Genomic DNA, 27,864 nt, shown 5'->3' with positions numbered 1-27,864 from the left:
TCTTTCACCACTAGGACAAACTACTACTCTTGATAGCCAGACTGCCATTGTATAGGAAAGACTATTGACGTGCGCCATGCCGACCTCTGACCTCATGGGTTGCTCCCCAGTCTCCGCTACACGTCCTTGTTACCCGTCCTGGGACCTTATTTTAGCCTCTCATATAAAATTTACAATTCTAAAGAAAATCTGAATCATTTTGACCCAATGTGGCCAGACGCCTGAGCCGTGTATCCCGCGATCTATTAAAGCAGAGCCGGAGAACTTGTGTCACTTTTTTAATAATCCTGGACAGACATGGATGTGTTTTTTTTTTTCATGAAGATTCTAATAGACAAGAACCTGTGCAATTATTCAACAAACAGACACCATCGTAAACCGGAGCCTAGAACTGACAGAACATCGGACCTGCAATCCCACATCGTAAATTAAGAAATACAAATAAAAAATAAAGCTCAGATTTCCTTCATGTCATCGATCTGTCCATGTGTAATGTGATGCAGCCTCCGTGAGCTGACACTGTATAAACACGTGACAGGACGAGAATCACAAGCAGCGCTATGTACACGCGTGTACAGAGAGTTCAGGATTAGCCTTAGAGAACCGTATGTACAAGAAGCCAAGATCATGGGATCTTCGCAGGTAGCACATGGTAGAGTAGAGCGCGTGATCCGTGTGCGGATTTCCATCACAGCCGGCCATCAGAAGATCCCACCTTCTTCCCTTTCCACCAAATACTCAATGGATCCCTCTGGGGTGACTCTCCGAGCGAGCACCCTGGTGCCCTCCTCTGGTGACCCCGACCACTCACAGTTATCTGAGGAGGAGGAGGATGGAGATGCGGGAGCAGGGGAAGGGTCTGGAGCTGGGGCTGATGGCTCCACCACCTCAGGAGGAAGAGGAGACACTTCTGAGACTGCAGAAGACACCTCACTGTAATAGAAAGAGAAGAGGACTGTCACGTGGGAAATAAGCATTGCACTGACTGTATGTTATGTTACTGAAAGGGAAGCGGGAAGTGTATTGAGTAGGAGGCAGATTTATTATCCTTTCTTTTATAGTTTCTGTTGTTTTACAACTCACTTTTAATTTTGGCCTAAAGGGAATGTGTCGCTGGGTTTATTCCGCCTTAAAAGAGGCAGCATAAACTAGTGACAGAAATGTTAAAGCGATCGGTGTATTACTTACATCATTCTGTTCAGCCGTTCTCCTAATATGCAGGAGAATAGGATTCTTGCCACACCCCTCCCCCCGCCCTCCAGCTGCTGAGTGGCAGTTTACTGCCTATACACAGCATGGATAGATAACTGCCAATCAGCAGCTGGTGGGTGGAGTTTCTTGCTTCTCATGAATATTGAGGACTATTGAGCTCATGCACATAATGGGGAGGACTACTTATTGTCCATGTTATTCAGGAGGAGATCTCTGAAACAGCTACACAGAACAATGTAAGTGATACATCATTCTGTTCAGCTTCTCTGTCACTAGTTCATGCTACTCTGCGATACGACACAATAAACCTACTGACAGAGTCTCTTTAAAGTGACACTGTCACCGCCTTTTGTGCATTCTGACATCTCTACACAGGTGTAAGGGGTAAATTTAGAGGCTTTCATACCTTATTTCATATCATACGTCATGGTGTTTGTTCAAGTAAAAAGTCATCTTTTATCAACTGCAGATTGTATTAAGTGGGCGTGGCCTCGTGGCATTAGCGCCACTTAGCCCCGCCCACAACGGCACAGTTGGCCCCGCCTCCTCGCCGACTATTTGAACAGGCTGGCCGAAATGGGCGTCAAGGGGGCGGGGCCAACGGTGCCACTTTTTACTTGAACAAACACCATGACGTATGATATGAAATAAGATATGAAAAACGCAAAATTTACCCTTTACACCTGTGTAGAGATGTCAGAATGCACAACTTTAAAAACAGCAGCAGCAGCAAAAAAACACCTTTCAACCTCATAAAATAGTGTTGTGTACTTGTTTTACACTTTTTTTGTGGATGTGTAAAAATACTTGAAAATTGAAAGTGCCCCAAAACACAAAAAAGTAAAAACATATAGGGATTGTACATAAAGACTTCCCATAATTCCCCTGATACACATCCGTCTGGGGGGAGGACCGGTCCTGTATCTGTAATAGTAGTGAAATTGTACAAGTCCCGCCTGCAGCGGGATAGTGACCATACGTACCTGGACTGGAGAGAAGCGGCCACAGTCCCAGAAGTGTTTGCTGATGGGTGGTAGGAGGCGAACATCCTAATCGGAGGGCTGGAAGGAGAAGATTATGAATGGATATATGGTTAGTAGTATGTTTCCCTCAATCACTAACCCTATCCCAAATGGAAAGCTGACATACTGGCTGCTGAATCTGGTTACAGAGGTGGGCACAGTCCACACAGGGTTAATGCTATCTATTCAGGGGCATCACTTACCTCTGTAGGCAGCGCGCTCCAGTGCGCCGGAAGTTGTAGGCGCTACTGCGGTATCCCAGGTACTCCTGGTTGCAACTAAATGGATTTTGTACCACATCCTGGGAGGATAAGAGATGAGCTGTGAGTCTTAGAGCACATCTATCACCCGGCCAGCACCTTACACCCCTCTAAATCACCTGTGTAAGAGCTCTCTGCAGCTTCTGCTTCTCCTTCCGTGTCCGTTTCTGTACACTTGGTGTCTTTGTTTTGTGTGGGGGGCTTCTCAGGACCCCCATCCTCCCTAAAAGGGAACTGCAAGAGATCTTTATATCCGCTCGCTGCGGAGGTGAAGGGAGACACGGAATGCAACATGATATATACAAAGTGATGTTTAAAGGGATTTTCTGGGACTTTTTGATTGACGGCCTCTCCCCAGGACAAGCTATTAATATCTGATGGGTGGGGGTCTGACAGAGCCATGGTGCCCACATATACAGTAAGAAGGGGGGAGAGAGGGCTCTGTACACTTTGTGGTGGCCGTGCTGGACTACTACAGCTAAGCTTCTATTCTCTTCAATGGAAGCTGACCTCTAGTAACCAGGCACAACCACTACATTACATATGGAGGTGTCTGGTTTTGTCCCTTCTTACTTAGTATGGCTCTGACAAACAGATGATAGATGGGGGATCCAAGGGTGGCACCCCCACCCAGTGGGAGCTGAACTACATAACCCAGTATGGCCATTACATAATGCACAGAGTTTGTTTCTGTCTCTTTTCACAGAGTATGCAGCTAACAGCCGATTGTCAGGGTTCCAGGTGTCGGACCCCCACCAATCAGAAACTGATGGCCTATCCTAAGGACAGGCCATCAATCTAAAAGTCCTGAAAAACCCCCTTTAATGTGAGCATTGCATGGAGTACCAGATCAGCCGGCAGGTCGGGGTCCCTCACCTTACACAAGGAGTGGAGCCTCTCACGTCTGTCTCCTGTAGCCTCAGCTCAGTCACCGTCGTCTGTGGGGCGGGAGGGGGGACGCGGCTCTGGAGTCCAAATAGACACTTCTTCTTCTTAATCTCCTTCCCAGAGATAAACCTGTGAGAAGGGAGGACATGTTATTGGCAAGAAGTATAGAGTAAGATATCTACAGCAATGGCTCCAAACAGGGGATGCCTACCTGTCTTTCTCAGCTGTCAGGGCGTGAAGCAGATGAGAGTACCTGTCCGACCGAGGGGTATCTGTAAGCTGAAGATCACTCGTGGTTATGTACGGGTATATATTGTACCATTATAGCTGGGGTATTTTTATCTCTAGAATATTCCATCACTTTATGATGGTGAGAGGGTCTGATCTCTGGGACCCCCTCCAATCTTATGAAAGGTTATAAAGTGGTGGTGTATCCTACTCATATGCCATCCTGTGTATGGGAAGGACAGGTGGGATAACTGATGGCTGAACGATTGTTCGGCCATCAGTTATTGAAGGTGTATGGCCACTTGTATACAGAGAAGTGTTGGAGAACCATCTGGAAAAGAAGTAAGGGCTGTTTTACATGGCTCAGTATTCTATATAATGATCAGTCGATGATCGGGTCCTTGACTAATCGTCATTTTTATTACACAAGGAGATATAGTCCTGATCTTATGATTGGCCTAATAGGGCCCTAAGTCCATCACTTACCTCTCCCAGCAGTAGACTCTCCCAGTTCTCATTGACAAAAGACAAGATTTCCCGTTCAAAATCAAAATATTTCTTCTTACAACAAATACTGAGGTGATAGAGGACGAGGTGCGACACATCCACCCTGCGGAGACAAGACGTCCTATTACACTCCGACACCTCCATACATCCATTATTTCTAGGCTGAAGTGGTAAAAGAGTATTTAAAGGGACAATAGTAAAAACAACGGGAAAACATATCAGTCTGTGGATAAAACAGATTGAAGTCCAAAAGAATGACTCCTAACCTAATAATACTTCAGTACAGGCTGGTGTGCAGGACCCCAGTTATACTTAGTGAATGTAGAATAAGCTATAAGATATCACTGACAACTGGATGTGATATATGCAGGTAAGTATGTAAGTAACTATGGTCAGTCTCATTCCTCCTGGCATCTCCATTCACATGTGCAGCAGGGGGCGACAGTGAGCACAGGAGGAGATTATGACGTGTGTGCTTCATCCTGAGCTGTTGATGGGAGGAACATTATATAAACCAGGGATGGGGAACCTTCGGCCCTCCAGCTGTTGCAAAACTACAATTCCCATCATGCCTGGACAGCCAAAGCCAAAGGCTTTGGCTGTCCAGGCATGATAGGAATTGTAGTTTTGCAACAGCTGGTGGGCGGAAGGTTCCCTACCCCTGATATAAACCTTCTTTTTTTTTACGATAAATTACTGCCACGTTCCACGGATGAAGGAACATAACACTCACCATCCCAGAGGAAGTCTCCAGGCGTTTTCCGGACCTCTTGTACAGACCGAGCACTCAAAAACATAAAACCTATAGAAAATAAAATAGAGGAATATTCATACGGTGAAACCCCATTAAACTCAACATCACACCTCTGTCTGCCTGAGTCGCCCCTTATTCTGGTTTCTGTTTTAAGGTCTTGGCTCACACTTAGGGCCCTATTCCACCGGGCAATTATCGTTCGTATAATCATTAACGATTAACGATCTCAAACGATCGCTATTGCCAAAGACCTGAAAACTTTCACTCATTTCCATGGAACGATAATCGTTACTTATGATCGTATTTGCGATAGTTTTTTCTTCGTTATTGCGTTCGTATCTACTGCAAGCGACCGAATGACGTCTTATTCAATGCGAACGTTTTGCGAACGAGCAACGATAAAAATAGGTCCAGGTCTTATAAACCGATCAACGATTTCTCGTTCGGTCGTTAATCGTTAAATGCATTTCAACCGAACGATTATCGTTGAGATTTGAACGATTTAACGATAATCTGAACGATAATCGTCCGGTGGAATAGGGCCCTTAGTCTCTGGCCTGTGTCTCCATAATCTTCTGTAACACTACAACCTCCATGCTAGGAGGGCTGGAGACCATTGCTTTCATATTGGTTCATATCTTTTTCATACATGGCCTATTCCCAGATCTGCTTTGAGATGGCATAAGCACCAGCTGGCATCCGGGTGCTGCCAGGTGATGACGCTGGCCCTTCATAACTCCTTATTAGGAGCGCATACAGTTAAATGCGGTGCTGTAACTGATCGGGCCAGGAGCCATTGACTGGAGCCTGTCAATCACTCTCGCATCATTCCTCCAGCAACAAGAGGCCACTGCCTCCCCCCCACCGTTGCGGTGCATGAGTGACGTCACACTGCATGCCGCACCAGAACACAGAGGAAGAAGGCGGAGGAGGACACCCCTGCAGCAGGTGACTTTTTTTTTTCACTGTGCCGTTTTGCATCCAGCTAATGCTCATCAGTGTTTCCTGACTGTAAAAACAGCCACGGACGTGTGAAGGGGGCCTGATGGTCTCCTGATCGTAAAAATATGTAAGACATAACACTGATCGTAAAGATGAATCTAACCTTAGGCTGGGTTCACACGGCGTTTTTTGCAATCCGTTTAACGTATAAATTTTATGGAAAAAACAGATGCAATTGTGTGTCATCCATTTGGATCTGTTTTTCCATTGACTTCCATTGTAAAAGAAAAACGGATCAAAACGGATGTTTTTTTTTTCTAACGGACACAAAAGTAGTGTTGACTCTGTTTTTTGGTTCGTTAAAAGTAACCAATTAAAAACGGATACGTTGAACGGATTGCAAAAACGTGGTGTGAACCCAGCCTTATATGTCTCTATATTGCACAGAAGACGCAGAGGAGGAAGGTATGTCTCTTACCATCATACTCGCCACCGTTCCCATGCAAGTTAGTAGCTTGCTCCATGGTCCGGTGAAACTGTTAGAAGCCCTGCCCGTCCTGATAGCGGGGATCCAGGGCGATCAGTACTATGCGTCTCACCGGACCATGGAGCAAACTACTAACTGCACGGGAACGGTGCCGAGTATGAAGGTAAGAGACATACCTTCCTCCTCAGCGTCTCCTGTGCAATAGGGACATATCAGCAGGTTAGATTCGTCGAACCTGCTGATAGTTCCTGTTAACACGGACACATGAAGGGGACCTTTTGCTAGAGGCAATGGTTGGCTTCCATCACACTTGATGGCTTCACACTCACCTGTCTCCGTATAAAAGAGGTTTGCTCAGACACTGTGTACAAGCTTCATGAAACCACTGGAGACAGCGACAGCACTGAAGCATCTTCATGTTCCATCTGCAGGGACAGAGATCTGTGTATATATTGATATACCCTTCCGATGCCCCCGGCCCTATGTACACATGTCATACTTACTCTGCTGGACCCACCCACTCCAGCTGCTGACCCCACCCCATCCCTTTGGATACCGCCCCCCATCATTTTTTACTTACGCCATACTTACTCTCCAGGCCCCCCGCAGTAGCAGTAACATTGCTGCTTATTGGTTAAGTGCAGTGGGTCCCACTCTAAAGACTTTAGCTGATAGGGCAAAGACAGCTTCATCTGCAGCATAGAGCGCGCAAAGGGGCCCTTCTTGAGCGCGCCACCCCTCTGCCAAAATAAAAGAAAAAGACGCTAGAAGGGGAGGGGATCCATAGTGAAAATGGCAGGACGACCGAGGGCGGCACTCACCTTGGTAGCCACCGCAAAGACGCATTGTCTGCACATCCAGGAACTCCCTGCACTATCTGTATCGCATGGCACGCTGGGCACATGACATTCCTGATGATAAGCTGGAAAAAGAGAGAAAGAGGGCAGAGCTCACGTACAACATCAAAGTCATGTATACAGCGTTCACATTGTCCTCACTCACCGTGCTTACACTTCCCACAATGCACCAGCTTATTGTCGGGGGTGCACGCTTGTGAGTTGCACACGCAGCACAGCTGCTCCTTTCCGGGCACGGCGGCTAAGGGAAACGAAGAACATGGTAAGTTCAGCTGCCGGGCAAGATGTGGTGTTCATTCATAAATCATTCATAAGGAAAAGAATGAGATCCTCACGAGGGAAGATGTCCTTCCAGAGAACCGAGAACTGGGAATTGTCTTCAAAGCGAACTAAGCACGTCTCCTGTGCGCTGTCCACCTGCTCGTGAACCAGAGAAAAGAGAACGGGAGCCGAGATAAAGTACATGGAAGACAATCCAAGTCATATACTTGTAACATATATATATATATATATATATATATATATATATATATATATAAATATATATACACATCATTCTTCTCTCCCCAACGTGGGGGACAGATGGGAAGTCACCATATACATAAGATGAAGGGTGGCAAACTCGCGGCCCTCCCTTTGCAAAACTACAAATGAGTATTATAGTTTGCACCAGCGAGCCTGACACCCTTGCATTAGACAGTTAAGCAAAACCACCGAAATTGTTAATCTAATGAGTTTAATCATCCGGCAGAGCAGCACTAGGAGTGCAGCTGTGAAGCCCCATTCACATTTAGACACCTAATGCTGCGTTTACACGGAACGATTATCGTGCGAATTTGCACAATAACGATCGAATTTGTGTAAACGCAGCGAACGATCAAGCGAGAAATCGTTCATTTTGATCTTACAACATGTTCTAAAATCGTCATTCGTAAATGATTCGCAGGTCGTTCCATGTAAACAGTCGTTCACTGATTTTTCCTATGTGCGAGATAGGCTTAAGCGATCGCAAAACGATCGCAAAAGAATTTTCCGTACGATATATTGTTCCGTCTAAACGCTGATCGTTATAAAAAAAAAAAATTGTTACTTCAAATCGTTAATCGTACGATCGGGCGAATTATCGTTCCTTGTAAACGCAGCATAAGAGTCAGTAACGGCGACCCGCGGCCTCACAGATATACTGTTTTGGCCGAATGTCATCAATTCAATACGTGTTAATGCAGCAATAAATCTCCTCCTCTGAGATGGCTGTAGATGTAAAGGAAAAGCTCCGTCTGGTATCCAAGGGAGACAATATACGTGTCTATAAAATGATGGGTGAGGCTGTGGATTATACGCTGCATTATCGTGTATGGTGACATGTGAAAACAATCACAGGGCAGCGAAGGACCTGTGTGTACAGCTGTCAATCACACGTCAGCCCCGCCCGCAATGGGTCCGATACCTTGTTAAAATTAAAATTCACCTTTTTGATGATGCCTAGATACAGGAGTCCATCCGTCCATCGGGCTAAAACATCCTGACCCTCCCAAAATCGTGCCAGGGTCTGGAAGCGCGGGCGTTTCACCAAAGCTGGGGTCACCCTCGGGCTGGCAGGTGTGGTACGGCTAGGTCGGGTCGAGGGCTCCCGCCCCTCCATCACATTTTAAAAAGAACCTGAAGGGACAGAGAAATGAATAAGGATGAGGATTGTGACAGAGAGTTATGGAGAAACATGTCGTGAGCATGTATACACAACACGGGCGGTAACCTTCAACCACAACAGACAGCCTGCTATGGATACAGAACAAGAGGAGAGCAGGCAAGGAAGGCAGATCTCAGGAGAAGGGCTGAGGGCGGCTCACAGGTTAGCAGGATCTCCTGGCGCTCTGGGTTCAAATCTCACCAGGGTAACATCTGCACGGACACTAAGGAGGACATTTATGGTCTTAAATAAAGCCCTGCCCCCTTTTTCCTGGCTGAATGTACTAAGAGGTGTATGCTGTCCGGCCCTGCGCCACGTCTCCTCCCCTCTTTGTTTTCGTACCCCCCCCCCCCCCCGGCCAATCAGGGGATACAGCAGGTGTACGGTGTATGCCAGGGGGCAAATCTGCGTCTCCTGTATAGCGTACACCCAGAACGCCCCCCTGTATGTTCCATCACCATGTTATCCAGGAAGTGACATCACCATGTTATCCAGGAAGTAACATCACCATGTTATCCAGGAAGTGACATCACCATGTTATCCAGGAAGTAACATCACCATGTTATCCAGGAAGTGACATCACCATGTTATCCAGGAAGTGACATCACCGTGTTATTCAGGAAGTGACATCACCATGTTATCCAGGAAGTAACATCACCATGTTATCCAGGAAGTGACATCACCATGTTATCCAGGAAGTAACATCACCATGTTATCCAGGAAGTGACATCACCATGTTATCCAGGAAGTGACATCACCATGTTATTCAGGAAGTGAAGCCTTGATGCAGTAGTAAGTGCAGAGAAAAAAAATCACTTTATTAGCATTTCCCCTAATAAGTGTATATTGGTGATTTGTATAACTTTTGGGGGGCAATACAATGCTTTAATAAAAAATTTTTGCTGAACTTCTCCTTTAAGTTTACAACCATTTATCTATTAACAGAATTGTCAGATAAACTATTTTAGGAATGGGAGAAGGTATAAAAAAAACTGACATGTGAGAAAAGGACATCCTGGTAATGATACTGCCTAGGGATGAGCAAAGTTACAGTACTGGTAAAGTGTTCTCCTTGGCTGCCTTTGAACTCCATGCTGCTCCGGGTGCCTGGAAGAGCTGGATCCAGTCCTAGAGGTCGTTATTAAAGGGGTCCTATAGGTCTATTATGGAAGGGGTTGCACTCTTTGCCTCACATGACATTCTCACCACGTCCACTTTTTGTCTTGATAACCAGACAGATCTCTCCAAACTACTAAGTTGTAAGTTACGGCTGATCTTCTACTATCAGGGTTTTAGGGGCTCCAGTAGAGGAAAAGGTGAGCAAAGCAAAATAATCCAGACAGACTAGCAGGCCTGCAAAATGCAGACAGAATGTGGACCCGTTCAATTTTATGGCCCCATACACACCCTGGTAGTTACAGATTTGCGTTGAGGCCAGGATCCGTGCCGCTGAAAAAAAGGCCAAGCCAGTAATTGCAACCCGAATCAATTATTCTGAATAAAGAAAAAGCAGACCGTTGCAGATGCACATCTTTAGCCCTGCAGGTCCGCAGCTACCGAGGACTACGGAAGTGTGCATGAAGACTTGATGGCATCCAGCAGTGTGGCGCCCCTTATTATAGGAGTGTATCCACACGGTGCAGTAAGCTGCCAGTCCATACTGCTGGTGGCACACCCCTGTACAAGTGGGTATAATTCTGGCATGCTGCAGCCAGGAGCAGAGTCAGGGGCACCACAAAGCTAACAGAGCCATAGCTCCTGGCTCTTTCATCATCAAGAGGGGCACTGGCTGACGTGGGGGTTCATAGCCGTCATATTTACAGGACAATATTGTGTGGCGGTCATTGTAATCACAGGGGTCTGTGGCAGCTATTTTATTTCAGTCACTAGGTGGCAACTTTTTGTTCTCATAGGAATAACATTAGAACTCCCATCATGCCACAAAGTATCACCGCTAAGCCTGCATTTGAAAGGGGTTGTCCAAGTTTAGAAAAACGAGAAATAGCGCCTGTTGTACCATGCACAACCTGAAAAGGCAGGGTGGCGCTGTTTTTTTTTCGTTACCCTGATTAACCTCTTTAAGGGTGCGTTCACACCTGCAGGATCTGCAGCAGATTTGATGCTGTGTTCAGTTATTTAAATGAAATCTGCTGCAGATCCAGTAAGGATCCGGTAAGTGTGAACATACCCTAAGACAATTTTCCTGAAAGGAAATGTGCTCCATCTCCATCTCTGCATCCTAGGGCCATGTAACAGAAATGAAATGTCAAAGAAACTTCTGCTCCCTCTTCAGCTTCCATGAGGTCAGTGCAACGAGGATGAACCACAGTCTATATTTTCAGCCCATAAAAAACTATCCTTCCATTTACATGCATAAAACGGGTAAAAATGTAAATCCCTTTTCAACCATTTAATACATTTTTTGCAGATTGCAATTTTTTGGGGGGAAGAAAACAGTTCAAAGTGTGGAAAACTTTTTTTCAACTGTAAATTGCAATAAAAAAAGGACTTTGCACTTTACAGCTGTGAAGATTTCCTGAATGGGAATCACAGGCTGTTCAATAGAAATAGTCAAAAAACATGTATTCCAGCCAGAAATACAGCGTGTGAACAGACCCTTATTTCTAATAGGGTAATCTAGTGTGCTATTGGTAATATATGCCTATGCACTGTATACGTCCGGGGCATCCGTAGTGTGAATATTAAAGAGGATGTACCATCAGGATGTACCCACGGATAAAACGGTGCCGTCACGGGGAAGCCGGTGCCGTGGTCCGTTTTTTGAACAATACTAGCAAAATACTAAAATCTGTCATTAAAGAGGCTGTCCAGGGAAAATTAACGTGTCCCCTATCGTCTGACCTCAGAATCAGGCCCCCGGCTTCTTTGTTATGAATAAAGTTGCGGGTACAACAGGCCATTCATTCCTACGGAGCCACCAGAAAGAGCCAAGCCGGAGGAGTGCTTACTCGGCTTTTTCTGGCAGCTCCATAGGAATGAATAGCCTGTTGTACCTGCACCTCTATTCATTACAAAGAAGCCGGGGGCCTGATACCGAGATAGGCGGGGTATGGAGGTCAGACCCCCGTAATCTCTTACTTGTCCCCTATCCGATGATTAGCTAATTTTGTCTCTATTACATGGTGCGATAATCCACCGTACCCATACCTTGTAGATTGAAAGCCCTCGCGGGCAGGGTCCTCTATCCCTATATGCCACTCTGCCTTATTCATGTAATATTTTGTGATTTTGTAATGTTCTGTTTGTCACCCCTACCGCTCTGGAATGAAGGGAGCTTTAAAAAAATAAAATAAAATAATACCTGTATGATCTATTAACCTTTCTGTGAAGGGGTCCTGCCTGCAGAGCTGCGCTCTAACCAATAGCCAAGACTAGATGAAGCTGCACTGGGCTCTTTCTTTCCTAGGGCCCTATAGCTGCAGGTGTCTTCTATGATATCTTACTGTGACTGAGCCTTGTGTCACCTTTCCCATTCTACTTTTAAAGCACAAAAACTGATTATTCAGACCTGACTAGGGATGGTCCGAACCTGCGTGCGAACCCGAACCCTCGGTAATGATTCCTGCTGTCTGCTCGCTCCGTGCAGGGGGTGGATACAGCGGGAGGACCGCCTGGAAAACTGGGATACAGCCATAACCATAGGCTGTATCCCAGTTTTCCAGGTGGTCCTCCCGTTGTATCCACCCCCTGCACGGAGCGGGCAAACAGGAATCTGATGCCGAGCGTTTGGGTTCATACGAACCCTTACCTCGGCAGGTTCGGACCATCCCTAGACCTGACCAATGCCGAAAGGGGACTCCTGTGCACCTGCACAGTCACTGTTTATTACAGGGACGTACTATATATACACCTGTTGTTGCATGGAAAGACATAAACATATCAAAAAAACAGTGCAGACACGCATTACTGCCTTCTGGAGAGATGTTACTAAAGACCGAACGTTCTGGAACTTGGTTCAGCTGTTTGCACAGTGGATGGAACCCTGTTCTGTTTACACAATTGTAGAGCCAGGTAACGGACAGAACACCATAACCTGGAGATACACCGGACCTTCTGCCACAACAGGAACGACAAGAAATCATGATCTGTTGTTTTCTTCCATATAACACACTTCCAGTACGGGTGACTACACCTTGGGACAAGCATAATAACGGACACGATTTTGCCTCTATATTACTGCCCATCCGCTGGTCTAATGACCCAAACAGAAAGCCACATATACCGCGGATAATCCGTCAGGCCTGGAATCACAGCCATAATATGGATTCTTACACTGTACAGCTCTGCGGTGTACTCTGAGGCCATAACCAGGAGTAAATCTCGAGGAGTTATATATTATAAAGAACAGAGGCGGCTTCTACAGTTTTTTTATCCATCCTCTGTTACTTATATTATTTAATTAATATTAATCTAAAGGGAAAAAAAGGTTTTACCACCAGCACAGACAGGGATTCTTTACTGTAAAAGCTGTTGTCATGGCCGATTCATTAAAGGAGAAGTCCAGTGAAAATTTTTTATTAAAGTATTGTATTGCCCTGCAAAAGTTATACAAATCCCCAATATAGACTTATTACGGGAAATGCTTATAAAGTGCTTTTTTCCCTGCACTTACTACTGCATCAAGGCTTCACTTCCTGGATAACATGGTGATGTCACTTCTTGGATAATATGGTGATGTCACGACTCCCTGAGCTGTGCGGGCTGTGGCTGCTGGAGAGAATGATGGCAGGGGGACACTGAGGGACACAGGGCACTGGAGGGACACTGAGCATCCCCCTGCCATCATCCTCTCCAGCAGCCACAGCCCGCACAGCTCTGGGAGTCGGGTCGTGACATCACCATGTTATCCAGGAAGTGACATCACCATGTTATCCAGGAAGTGAAGCCTTGATGCAGTAGTAAGTGCAGAAAAAAAGCCCTTTATAAGCATTTCCTGTAATAAGTGTATATTGGTGAGTTGTATAACTTTTGGGGGCAATACAATACTTTAATAAAAATTTTCACCGGACTTCTCCTTTAAGTTCAAGGGAGGCCTGGATGCTTTTCTGGATAAATATATTACAGGTTATGGACACTAGATTACTTGTGATCTAGGGATTTATTCTGATTGACAAACTGGGCTATGTTCACACGTCATTTCCTCTCCATTTCTGAAAAGAGAAAAACGACGACCGTCATTTCGCCGCCTGTCAGTGCAATGACGGCTGCTGGTACATTATTCTAGTTTAGTCGGACTGACTGCCCCTTGGATGTGTCTTTAATTGAAAAGTCCATTGAATTTAATAGTAAAAACGTTGAAAGGACGGTGAAAAAGTAAGACTGTGTACAAACAACTAAAAAGCAACGTCCGCTGTTTGCAAAAGACTTCTGAAAATAATAAGCATAATCATTATTATATGGTCAGTGCAGACAAGGGGGGACATTTACGAAAGGTACGCCTGAGGAGGCGTACGCCAGAGAGGTGTACATTCCTTCTCTCTGACCACTTTTCCCCTACTGTTGCCTCCAGTTCAGGTGCAGTTTGCAATTAAGCTCCATTTACTTCAATGGAACGGAGTTTCAAAACCCCACCCAATCTGGAGACAACAGTAGGGGGAAAGTGGCCATGTTTTTGTAGCGCTGGATAACCCCTTTAATAACTATGTAACTTTGTAATATTATTCACACCTAGTTTTGGTTTCAGAACTGCACCACAAAACCTAAGCAAAATGGTAAGAACGCATTCACACTGCAATAATGGAAAAAACCTAAAATCATCGGTCATCCACCGTGCATCGCTTCGTGGAATAGTGGTGCGCGGCGGGCGACCGACGATTTGAGAAGCAGCATACATTACCTAGCAGGGCTTCTCCTCCGCTCAGTCTTTCTTCCCGGGTCCCGCGGCGCAGCATCAGCTTCGGTGCGGCATGACTGAGCTGTCAGACCGCTCAGCCAGTCACAGGCCGGGACCGCCGCGGGACCCGGGAAGAAAGACAGAGCGGAGGAGAAGCCCTGCTAGGTAATGTATGCTGCAAGGAGATCGGTAACGATGTCCCTGCAGCCCTCGATAAACGATCATCAGGCCGTGGAATAGGCCCAGTAAACAAGCGCCGATCTAGCAGATCGGCGCTCGTTTACATTGTTGATCAGGCCCTGCTCGACCCATGGAATAGGGCCCTAAGGGTGCGTTCACATGTACAGGATCTGCAGCAGATTTGGTGGCGCAGATTTAAAGTTGCAGATTCAAGCCAAATCCAAACTGTACCATCAATTCTGCTGCAGATCCTATACACGTGAACGCACCCTTAGGCTATGTTCACACTACGTATATTTCAGGCAGTATTTGGTCCTCATAGTAACCAAAACCAGGAGCGGATTGAAAACACAGAAAGTCTCTGTTCACACAATGTTGAAATTGAGTGGATGGCCGCCATTTAATGGCAAATATTTGCTGTTATTTTAAAACAACGGCTGTTATATTGAAATAATGGCCGTTATTTACTGTTATATGGCGGCCATCCACTCAATTTCAACATTGTATGGACAGATCCTTTCTGTGTTTTCAATCCGCTCCTGGTTTTGGTTGCTATGAGGACCTGACATGAGGACCAAATACTGTCTGAAATATACGTAGTGTGAACCCAGCCTCAGGGTTTGACCCATCTGTTGATGATTTTCTGTTCCCCTCACCTCAATCAGAAATACGGAACCTTCCACATATAAATGGTACAGACATTAGTTTCTTTGTGTAAAAAATTCACATGTGGAGGATGGGCTGCAGATCTTTCATCAGGACTCAGTGGCAGCAACAGATCCCATCCATGCGCAGCAGAACATTTCCACATGGCCGCCCTGCAGTGTGGATTTATAGGTCAGCAATAGAGATGTGTGAACTTACAGTAAGTTCAGGTTTGTGCAAACCTATTCACTTGGCAGCCTATGGCTACATCCATCCTCTCCTGGCTGCAGGCCTTAAATGCCGAGCGATCAGGTTTGTGCAAACCCAAACATACTGTAAGTTCCCTCATCTCTAATTATATTCTGACTACATTCACCTTCCTAATCCTTTCCTTAGTGAAGCGTTGCCAGCTAGAATCATGTGATGTGTTGCAGATTTCCCTGGGGATTTGTTGCAGGAAACCACATGATCCTGCCTTATACCACCATCTGGGTGACAAGTAAAGAGGACCTGTCATGAAAAATAAGTCACTGGTCACAGCGGTTGTCACTGCTGAGAACCACAGCGATCAGGAGATACAGCCGGGGGGGGGGGGGGGCAGCAGAGAATCCTGGGGGGGCTTGCACTGTATGGTCAGCTCTCCTGTCACACAGCACCAAAACCTCTGTAACCACACAGTGACATTATATTGTCTCTTGGTAAGCATGCATGCCTGATAATATAATTAACAAAAGTTAATAATATAATTAGCCTACGTTATGGTGCGTTTACACAGAAAGATTTATCTGACAGATTTTGGAAGCCAAAGCCAGGAATGGACTTAAAAGAGGATAGATCCCAGTCTTTCCTTTATGACCTGATCACTGTTTATAGTCTGTTCCTGGTTTTGGCTTCAAAGATCTGTCAGAGAAATCTGTCTGTGTAAACACACCATTAATTGCCCTCAGATTATATACAACCTGCATGATGGGCAGGCGTCTTTTCCTGCTTGAGTGCACAAAGGACGGGGACTTCCTGTGTCAGGTCTATTTTTTGAACAGGTAAAAGATACCAGTTCTGCAATATGTATAATGTTGACTTAGGGTACTTTTACACGGGCTGATGGGGGCCCGATAATAACAGTAAAGGAGTAAAAGGCTGCATGGACATCGTTACCCATGTCCTTGCTAAACTGGTATACATGACCTCTACCGGGTCCAGGGCTCCTCCTGCTCCTCTTCTCCCCGGGTCCCGCACGCAGCAGCTCCAGAGCAGCCTTAGCGGGGCTCCCGGCCTGTGATTGGCTGAGTGGCCTGTCAGCTAAGACAGTCCGCTCTGGAGCTGCAGTGTGCCGGACCCGGGAAGAAGAGGCGCAGGAGGAGCCCTGGACCCGGGAATGTATTTCTTTTGCAAATCGTCAGCCGGGCATCGGTATTACACGTAGCGGTGCGCGGTCGGTGGACAACAATTATAGGTCAGAACCTATATCAGCGAGCAGCCGATGACAACGATCATCGGCTGATCGTTGTGTTTATCACACGGAACGATAATAGGCCGGATAGGGCCGATTATCGTTCCGTGTAATAGTACCCTACAACATAGGAAGCTTAAACAAAATAAAGACAGAGTATATAGCAAAATCTGCTTGCCATCAACCCCTGATGATTTCCTTAAAAAAATATTGGCGACAGGTACACTTTAAACATCTCAGAATAAGGGCCCTTTTACACCAAAAGATGTCTGACAGATTATATGAGAGATTTTTCCAGCCAAGCCCAGGAACGGACTATAAACAGAGAACAGGTCATAAAGAGAAGACTGAGATTTCTCCCTTTTTTTCAAATCCATTCCTGGCTTTGGCTGCAAAAAATCTGTAAAATAATCTGTGAGACATCTTTTGGTGTAATAGGGCCTTAAGTTTTCAGCCTGTTCCATTCACTTACAATACCTGTGAGATAAAGTAACACAAAGAATAGCAGAAAGTTGTGGAATACATGTCTGGAGTCTCCTCTATCTCTGAGCATTTCCTTTCCTGATCTCCAGACAATCTCTTTCTGAGCAGTAAATGAGATCACTTGACGAATTACACGACATTAGTGACAATTCATTAAGTCTTAAGATGAATGCAGCACAATGACGTCCGGAGGATATGTGCAGAGTGTGGAGCCGCATGCGGTGATGGATGTGTCTCCGGCCGCGTACCGTGGGATCGTCACATACACAATGTCCGCTATTAAAGGTGCAACCGTCAAGAGAGAAACGCACACAACACATCACAAGCGTTTATTCACATTGACGTGCCACGATGGGTACACGTCCACCAACATCCATGTCCGCACATGCCCTATACAGGACAGTGGGATCAATGGATGACATCGCAAGGATTGCACCTTTAATATTTAACCAGGTCAAGTCGGATATGAAAAAGCTTTATGTAAAAATGTCAAACAGACGACACAATGATCATAGGATGGAGAAGCACACAGTACAAAACAGTGACACAGCAAAAAGAGGAAGAGCAGAGGCCACGCTTCTTCAGGACTAGCTCTGTTCCCACCAGCTTCTCTATGTCCCTTCTACATAGGTGTAAACTAAATTTTAGTTGTCAAGTACAACCCCCCAAGGTTATAGTAGTGGTCATGCCCCATGGGAGTTTATGGAAAATGCTAAATCCCTGATATCATCATAAGTGTTCAGTGCTATTAAGTGATAATTGTGCCGGTCCCCCTGTATCCCTTAGGGCCTTACTACACAAAAAGATTACTGTGCGGGAAAAAAAATGTATCTTTCGAAGTCGAGCTGGAAAAAGTCGAAAAATTAATTTCTTCGTTCATATGTGGTCGATCGCATTTTTTCAGTTGACCATAAAAACCTTCCCAAATCTTTTGGTGTATATACGCATGGTTCGTTCCGTTCACTACAATCAGCAGTATACGAACTCTATAACTCACGACTATTGTTCCATGTACCATAGTGGACGATTTCAAAATCATTTGCAAAAGCCATCGTTTATCGGTGCTTTGTATAATAGGCCCCTTATTTACCCTGCCCCGTCGCACACTCACTTTGTAGGTTTTTGTTAGTAGCCGGCTTTAAAAACTTTGTCCATTTCGGTCTTTGGATATTGTGGATTGACATGGCAGGCACAGAGTTTCAAACCTTTCGACTGATACGTCCATTGCCCATGCCAGTCACAAATGGCCAATCTACCAACTTCTACCTTACTACGGTCAACACTAGTCTTCAGGTCCTCCTTAAAAGATCCCTTGCCCAAAGGACACGTATTGGGATCCTCTTCCACCTAGACGGCATGAACCCTTATTGGGGACATAGGTCACTCGTAACCTTGTGTAGAAGGTTATGTTCTCCCCTACTAAACAATGGATAGGTCATATCCAGCGGGAGGACAGGGCACTGTTTCACTATATTACCTATGTTTCTCATGACCCTGTTCACGTCAAATTATCAGGGCTCCACCAATGGGATACCCATGAAAACACATACGGCCCCTCCTTCCGGAGAACTCGAGCCGCCCATACATTATACATCTGACCTTTAATCTGAATGGCTCCCATATAAAGATAACCTAAAGTCTGGGATCTGATTTAGTCAAATCCTCCATAAGATAGGCCTAGGACTCTAGACAACCCCTTTAATAAGACAACATACCCCTAACCTGTGTGGTGTTAGGTTCCCTTATTCTTCTTCTGGTCACTATAAATGGCGTCCATTTGCCGGCTAAATTCTGTAGCATTCAGATTATTTTCGAATCGATCATCTTAGCTTTACCGCCATCTAACACTACATTTTCTCCATAGCGGCCGCAGCTAAATCACCTGATCCCCCCGAAGCGGAACCTGAGGCGGTCAGCTGATTCCAGTCTCTGATACTTTGAATGCTAAAAGAAAAACTCACGATATCTGTTGCCTGGATGGAAACCCATCAATCCTGACGAAGGATCTGTATCGGTCATTTGGGGTCAGTGTGGCGAGAACGAGTCCTAAAAACCTCAAAACTTCTCCGTACGGCGGCAAAAAAAAAAAAAAAAAGCATCACGTGATCACACTGACGGCTGAAAGGGTAAAATAATTTACTAGGGATCCATGATGGCTCCCCTGGGTCTAGACGGAGGCCGTGACCTCTGTGAGGGGTCTCTCCCCCACCCTACACATCATCCTCCTCCCACAATGCAGCTCCATGACACCTCAGTGATCCCCACAGCCCCCTCCATCACCTGCAGCCGGCTCATTTGCATACGCCTGCTGATTTGCATACATTTGCATAACGTCCTGTTAGAAAAGTGCGCGCTGTCCTGTCAGTGTCCCCACACGAGTCTGCTCGGCGTCCCCGCTTAACCCCTTCCCGCCCGGCCGGAATCCAGTCAGGAGCGGACACCATGGCCGCATCCCCAGCCCAGGCTCCGTCTAACGGGGATTATTTTTTCTTCTCTCTCTCTCCCCCGGCCTCTCGTGCTCCCGCCCCCCTGTCCTGATAATTGGCCTCTGCTATTCCTCTCACACGGTGCTCCCCTCACCCCGGGGTCCCCTCAGATTCCTCCCCCGGCTCCTCCTCTTCTTCTTCCCTTCACAGTGGCTCGGTGTCTTCCTCCCCCGCCTCTCCCGGGGGGGTCCGGGCAGGAGCGCGTCCTCCTCCTTCTTATCCTCGGGCCGCACCTCGGCCCGAGTGACGCAGCAGCCTAAAGGCAGGAGGAGCCAGGCAACGACCCCGGCGACGTCACCACACCCACCCCCGGAGCCAGCCAATCGGAACCGTTCGATAAAAGAATAGGCAGATCTCTTTTGCAGCAATTTTTTTCCCTAGAAATGGGCGGGGCTTGGTGGACGTCAGTCACGTTCGGCTGCAGCCAATCAGAGAGCGGCATTAGAAAGCGGGAAAACCCTGAGGTACATGGGAGCCAATTAGTGTGAGGGGATCAAACTGATTCTGTGGTAGTTGATAGGCTGATTACTATGAGGAATCTAGGCGGGAAAACCAACAGCCAATCACATGACTGTGTGGAATTATTCTAATAAATTTCTTCAGGGAAGGATGATTAATTAGTGTGAATTGGGGTCTGTGAGGGAATAGATGTGGTACTATAGCAGGTCTAGTTGTGGCCATGTTCTGACACAGAATTGACCTTTTTTTTTACATATTTGCAGTTGAAAATGCTTTTTTTTCCATTGTTATCCTTTATATATAATCAATTTTGGGTAATAAAATTCCTGATATAAGAAATGTGACTGTAAAATGCTAAAAAAATTAGTCATTATTTCAGCAGCTGTAAGGTTAGGTCCAGTTCACACGGAGTAAAAGTCTCCGCCAGCCTCCGTGTCAGTCTATAGGATGGCTGGCGCGCCTCCTCTCTCCACATGGATGAATGGACATGTCAATTGTTCTGAGCGTAGAGGCATGGAGAGAGGAGGCGCGCGAGCCTCCCATAGACTGCCAATATGACACTGGGATTCCGCCAGTTGTACTCCGTGTGAACTGGCCCTAATTTCTACGTCCTAAATTACAAAAGGTAGAAATATTAAAAGTGACAATAAAACTGTAAAAAATTTGGGGTAAAAAATTACTAGAATAATAGAATCAATCATATTTCCATTGAAAAATCTCCAGTCTTCCATACTTATCAGCTGCTGTATGTCCTGCAGGAAGTGGTATATTCTTTCCAGTCTGACACAGTGCTCTCTGCTGCCATCTCTGTCCTTGTCAGGAACTGTCCAGAGCAGCAGCAAATCCCCATAGAAAACCTCTCCTGCTCTCCAGACTGGAAAGAATACACCACTTCCTGCAGGACATACAGCAGCTGATAAGTACTGGGATGCTTGTTTTTTTTTGTTTTGTTTTTTTTTTAAACAGAAATGAATTACAAATCTATGGCACTTTCTCGCATTAATTTATTTGAAAGAATTTTTTTTGTGCGTGAACTCCTCCTTTAAGTTAATTTGTGTGTCCTTTATTTTATGGTCATTTGGGGCAAAATTATAAAATTGACCTTTAGCAGGCATTAATTGGCATTTTAAAAATAACTAACAGTTTAAAAACTTTAGAATTCACCTTTTTATAAAATGATGCATAGGAGAAAAATATCTATTGATTTAAATGGGAAATTCCACACCGTGCTGAAAAATCAGCGATTATAATAAAAAGTGCCATGCTGTTTTTCTATGGCGCGTGGATTGTTCCATTATTGGGAGCTTTTACATCAGACCTGTCAGCAGCTTTCGGCTGACTACAGTACAGGCAGTGTACAATATGGCTTCTTACCCTCAATCAGGAGATGTCACTCTTTTTTTCAATCATTTGGTCCAGCGCTGAGACATAAGCTTTAGAAGAGATAGATGCCCCCGGGGCGTCTCCTGGTCTGAAGAAGCTGAGACTAAGGGTGGTATTACACGGAACGATTATCGTTCGAAAAATCGTTAAATCGTTCGGATTTGAACGATAATCATTTCGTGTAATAGCAGCAACGATTAAACGACCAACAAGAAATCGTTGATCGTTTAATAGGATCCGGACCTATTTTTATCGTTTGATCGTTCGCATATCGTTCGGTGGAATAAGAATTCACAGCTGAAACGTACGCAATATCGACGACTAAACGACCGCAAGAACGATCATAAATAACGATCATCGTTTCGTGTACTTGGGCGAACGATTTCTGGTCGTTTGCTTTAGCGGTCGTTTAAGATCGTTTATCGTTAGTCGTCGGAAAATTGCTTGGTGTAATAGTACCCTTAGGGCCATATTCCACGGCCTGACATTTAATGTAAGTGAGTTATCTGCTAGATCGGCCTTACTTACTGAGCTTATTAGACAGCTCGGTGATCGCGTAGCCCTTGCTGTATATACTAAAAAATAAATTATATACTTTACCTCTTCATACTCCCTGCATTGTGAAGCCATCTCTGAAGTGACAGGCCGGTCAACCAATCACTGACGAGACTGCAAAGAAAGCTTCAGACATGGCAGTGACGGCTGCGGTGGGTGAGGAGAAGCAAAAGGACACCGGGAAGCGTGGACAGGTAAGTATAAAGTTTATTATTTTACTTTCACACATTCTTCGGCCGTCGGCAGGCCAATGATTTTAAGTCAATGATCAGCTGATGATTGTTTCTTCGGCTGATCGTTGTCTTTATCATGGTCCGTTTACACGAAGCGAAAATTTGCCCAATCGATCGTTTAACGTTTTTGAAGCAACGATTTGGTTTTTATATACCGATCAGCGTTTAGACGAATAAATCGTTAGAAAAATCGTTATTGCGATCATTTTTAAGATCGCTTTAGCCCATCTCACACATAGGGTGAATCTTTGAAAGACTGTTTACACGAAACAATCTGCGAAATTTTTGCGAACGACCAACCATGATTAGAGAACATGTTGAAAGATCAAAATGAACGATTTTTCGCTCATCACGTCATCGTTTAAACGAGCCAATTATCGCTCAAATGCGATTGCTATAGCAAAAATTAGAACGATAATTGTTCAGTGTAAACGCACCGTTAGACAGAGCGATTATAGATTATCGTTTCTTGTATAGGGCCCTAACAGCTCTATGTCTGCATATAGATGCCAACTCTGTACACATTGCTGGGCTTCAGCAGTGAGGGGAGGGATCCCGGGGCTCAAGGCTCGCTCATCTCCAGTCCTGAGTGCTCCTGGTAGAATGTACTAGAGGTCAAGGACCCTATGGGACCACCAACGATTACCCAAAACATCGCATGGCTATCTGTACAATCCAATGTCACAGCGCAGGTTTTCCCAAAATACCAGTCTTTATTCTTGTATCCAGAGATAAAAAAAAGTCACATTTAGGTAACACATGTTGCGGCAAGTTTCAACTTTATCACATAATCCGACTCCCCGCACCTGCACAAATTGGATCCCAGCAGATATTTGCATGAATATGGTAGAGCAGTAGATCTGATTCTTGGAAGGTTCGCTATGGCTAGGTTCACACTGAGTTTTTGCTGTCTATTAAATGTATCCTTTTTCTGGAAGAAAAAAAACAGATGGTACATAAGGATGCAGTCATATGCCAGCCGCAAGGATCCGTTTTCAATTGACTTACATTATTTTTTTTTTAAATGAATCGAAACAGATCAGTTTGTTTTTTTTGTTTTTTTTTAACTGTAGTGTACACAAAACGGATCCAATAAACAGACAGCAAAAACGAAGTGGCTGACCGCGCTTTTCTTTATTTATGTTTATAATTTATGTTATAATTAAACGGACTGAACTCATACAGTGAAACAGATGCAATAATGCAGTGTGAACTCTATTACACTGAACGATTATCGGCCTTACTTGACCGATTACAGACTGCTCTGGCAGTTTACACAGATAGATTTTACACAGATAGATTTATCTGATCTTTGAAGCCAAAGCCAGGAATGGACTATAAACAGGGATAAGGTCATAAAGGAAAGACTGGGATCTATCCTGTTTTCATTCCATTCCTGGCTTTGGCTTTCAAAATCTGTCAGATAGGATCATAGCCCCTTTGCTGCTCCCCGATCGTTGTTTGTGCATGTAGTAGCACAGTGCAGCAAACCGAGACCTGTCAGGTCGACGCTCGCTTCCCCCAGAACATCAGGCCATGTAATATGGCTTTGAAGGGGTTGTCCAGCGAAAATCTTTTTCTTTCAAATCAACTGGTATCAGAAAGTTATATAGATTTGTAATTTTTCAATAGAAGTAAATTACAAATCTATATAACTTTCTGATCAGCTGCTGTATGTCCTGCAGGAAATGTTTTATTGTCAGTCTGACACAGTGCTCTCTGCTGACATCTCTGGCCGAGACAGGAACTCTGTCTCGGTTTTCTATGAATCCCCATAGAAAACCTCTCCTGCTCTGGACAGTTCCTGTCTCCCCCCGGCCTTGCCATTAACTCTCTCCCTTCAGCTCTCTCCCCCCCGCCTCCCCCTTGCATACTCACCAACGTTCTGTAGAAGTGCAGGAGAGTGGGACGTCAGGACGTGCAGATGGACATGGGGGCCATGGACCAGTGTGCCTGTGATGCCGGCTGTCAAGGTCCATGAGGGGATTAGGTGAATTGAGGAGGGCTGGATCTGGTCGATGGTTAGCGGTCTTACTTTTGGCAGGTGCCTTACTTTCAGGGGGTGCCTTATTTTTTGGGATGCCTTAAGCTAGTTAGTAGGCTATCTGGGGTGTCTTATTTTAGGAGAATGTCTTATTTTCAGGGAAATACGGTAGTTCTCATTACAGGGGGAAAAAACCTAGGGGTCCATTCACATGCACAGGATCTGCAGCAGGCTTGGTGCTGCAGGCTTTATGCCGTGTTCCATCATTCAGTTATATTGATATCTGCAGAATAAAATCTGTGACATCAAATCTGCATGAGATCCTGTAGATGTGATTGGATTCTGCCACAACATCTGTGTAAGCTGTGAGTCACATGTAGAAGATCGTATGTCGCCACCTAGTGGCTGGAAATCATATTACTGCTGGTAATCTTGTTCATTGCGCCTGTCAGTATTGGGAATAAGGTTTGTGTTATTAGACAAATCGATTTTTCGTTTACACCAAACGCAATCTACCAATAGCAATTACGATCATACTTTAGTATACGAACAATTGTAATTATGAACAAACAATTTGTACCTACACCGAATCGCATCCTAATTCAGCTGCAGTAAAGATCATCTGGCCGGGTCACGGAATGATCGATGTCTTACTAAGTGGGAACATAGCCTTAGGCTATGTTCACACAACGTATATTTTCGTACGTAACGTATATTTTGTACAACGGCCGTGATTATTACGAAAATATAAGTTACCTTTCTTTCTATGGGATCCCAGACGAAGCATATACACATAGTATACGCTCCGGACGGGATCTCTTGCGGCACCGCAAACAACTGACATGTCAGTTTGATGCGGCTGCTATTAATTGAATAGCGGCCGTAAAAATCCATGTCAGTTCACACTATGGAGCGGGCAGCCGAAAAGATCACCCGGCTGGTACTGCAGTACCGGCTTGGATGATCTTTTCAGAGACCGGCCGGGTCACGGAACGGCCGGTCTCATACATTGTATGAACGAGACCGGCCGGGTCACGGAACGGCCGGTCTCATACATTGTATGAACATAGCTCTAATCTGTATTTGATCAGCCAAAAAAAAAAAAGGGGGGTTGAGAGGTGAAAGTTAAATAAGTGGAATGGCTTAAAATGATTACTCGTATTTACAGACAAGACTGTGGAAATCTCGAGGAGGCGTAACAAAGTGGGGGTTATTATTGCGGCGAGTCTGGGTGCATATATATATATATATATATATGATCACTGGTTGGTGCTCACTTTCCTGAGAAAAAAAAAGTGTATCAATAAACATTTAAAAAGTTGAAGAAGTAGGAAAGGGCACTAACCCTTAGTTGTGATCTTCTTTATTTCGGTACTCAATAAAAAACACAGGACATACTGAGCTGTTTTTCAGAACACCAAGCACTTAGATGAACCGAGGTAACAGCTGGTTTGAGCGCACGCGTGCTTCTTCAGACCCTGATGTGGCATTCGCGCGAACCAGCTGCTGCCTCAGTTCATTTAAGTGCTTGCCGTTCTGAAAAACAGCCCAGTATGTCCTGTGTTTTTTATTGAGCACCAAAATAAAGAAGATCACAGTTAAGGGTGAGTGCCCTCTCCTACTTCTTCTACTTTTTGACTGTATTAATTTCAGTTATAGCTAAGTGATCCTTCACGGCCACTACACAATGTATGGAGCTGTGTGTCTCCAGTGTATATGCACATAAGGCTGGGTTCACACTTCCATCACAAGTTCTGTTTATTTAGCAGAATCCGAGCAGGCAATAAAATACTGCAAACAGTCTGCTCAAATCCTGCAAAATAAGGCGGCACCAGATGGACACTCAGTGGACCCTATTGAAGTCTGTGGGATCTATCAGGTATCTATCTGCATTGGTTAGTGTCCGTTCTTGAGCGGAGCCCCAGTGGAAGTGTGAACAGTTTTATATATTTTGTGGCACATTGGCGCTGGAGCTGCAGGTTTTGTGTGTGCGGCGTAGTAAATGTTCTACTAACGGAGAAGGTCTGTTTGTCTCTGGACGCCTGGTGAAGGTTACAGTCTTAGTGGAAAGTGTCATCAGTGGGTGAGGGGAATCTGCACAGATGCACAAACTCCCAGGAGCCAGGAGTGGAAACATCTTCCATTATACGCAGCAGGTGAGAATATAGAACAGGAATACACAGGAGGAAAAATGAAGTCCAAGTCCATTCACTGTTTATAGTAAGCAGGGTCGCGGACTTGGTAATAGCAGGTATGGTACCTACACACACACACAAACACACATGTATATACAGCGGTACCTCGGTTCTCAAACTTAAAGAAAACCTGTCACCCCCCCGTGCCAGGGCAGAGCCTGGCCGACCCCCCGGTGCAGACCCATATACTTACCGCTTCCACGAAGTCCCGCTCCTGGCCGCCTGTCACCAGACGACCCTGGTTGTACCCGTACGTTCTGAGTTGTTTATGTGCTATGAAGCGACCTCCGGAGTGGAGCGCGCTTCATAGGAGGTAAGGGCCAGCTACAGTCAGTAGCCGGGCCCTCACCGTTAATGACAGGCTGCAGCAATCACACTGCAGGCTGTTATTAATACCTTAAATGCCGCGATCATGACACGATTGCTGCGTTTAAGTGTAAGTGACAGAAGCAGTCTCTTACCTTCCTCCGTGCGGTCCACTCATTGAGTCTGCCACAGGTCATATGAGCAGAGCGCCTATTACACTGATCAATGCTATGCAGTTCAATGTATGCAATTTAAAGTGTCACTGTCGCGTTTAATTTGTTTTTTCAGAAATCAATAGTACAAACGATTTTAAGAAACTTTGTAATTGGGTTTATTGCATTTTTATCATGAAAAAACAGTTTGAAGCTCTCCCCCCTGTCTTCATGGCTTGCTTATGGAGAGGGGAGGGGTGGAGAGAGATGAGGCACCAAAACAGGACAACAAAGAGTTAATCTACAATTAATCACCCAGCTATCTCCTCTGACAGTCAGCACTGACCTCTCAGACCTCTGAATACCACTGTCATCCACCTCCTCTCTGCTCTCTGCTGCCAGTTAACTCCCCCCTTCCTCTCTATAGTACAGACGAGGTTGTGTCTGATGCAACAAGTCACAATTTCCTGATATTTTGCAGTGAATGAAAAAGAAGAGGGAGGGGGAGACCTGGGAAAAGGCTTTTTGAATGCAGATAATGGTATATTTGCCTAATGAACCAAATTACAAAGTTTCTTAACCCTTTGAAGACCGGGCCAATTGCAATTTTTGCGTTTTCGTTTTTTCCTCCTTGTGCTTAAAAGGCCATAAAACT

General features: G+C 45.2%; 1 protein-coding gene across 5 annotated transcripts; it reads right to left on the bottom strand.

The window, feature by feature from the left end:
- Positions 1–265: 265 nt before the first annotated feature.
- PHF1 (PHD finger protein 1) lies at positions 266–20,240 on the bottom strand. Of its 5 annotated transcripts, none has more exons than XM_069985452.1 (15): positions 20,037–20,240; positions 8,627–8,816; positions 7,493–7,587; positions 7,303–7,398; positions 7,122–7,222; positions 6,892–7,040; positions 6,630–6,725; positions 4,851–4,919; positions 4,097–4,220; positions 3,594–3,661; positions 3,371–3,511; positions 2,614–2,728; positions 2,438–2,535; positions 2,240–2,273; positions 266–914 (listed from the first exon to the last, which is right to left on the bottom strand). In XM_069985452.1, the coding sequence occupies exons 2-15, from the start codon at positions 8,797–8,799 to the stop codon at positions 702–704; spliced, it is 1,572 nt and encodes a 523-aa protein (XP_069841553.1). In that variant the 5' UTR covers positions 8,800–8,816; positions 20,037–20,240; the 3' UTR covers positions 266–701. The 5 variants fall into 5 exon arrangements, with proteins under 5 accessions (XP_069841553.1, XP_069841551.1, XP_069841552.1 ...); XM_069985450.1 differs by having other exon boundaries at positions 266–933; positions 2,196–2,273; positions 7,493–7,577; positions 8,626–8,816; positions 20,037–20,239; XM_069985451.1 differs by having other exon boundaries at positions 266–933; positions 2,196–2,273; positions 7,493–7,574; positions 8,626–8,816; positions 20,037–20,239.
- Between the last annotated feature and the right edge of the window lie 7,624 nt (positions 20,241–27,864).

The sequence above is a fragment of the Dendropsophus ebraccatus genome, chromosome 10 (genome assembly GCF_027789765.1).
Source record: "Dendropsophus ebraccatus isolate aDenEbr1 chromosome 10, aDenEbr1.pat, whole genome shotgun sequence".
NCBI lineage: Eukaryota > Metazoa > Chordata > Amphibia > Anura > Hylidae > Dendropsophus > Dendropsophus ebraccatus.
The sequence above is the reverse complement of the archived record's forward strand: the minus strand, read 5'-3'. Positions and strand labels throughout refer to the sequence as shown.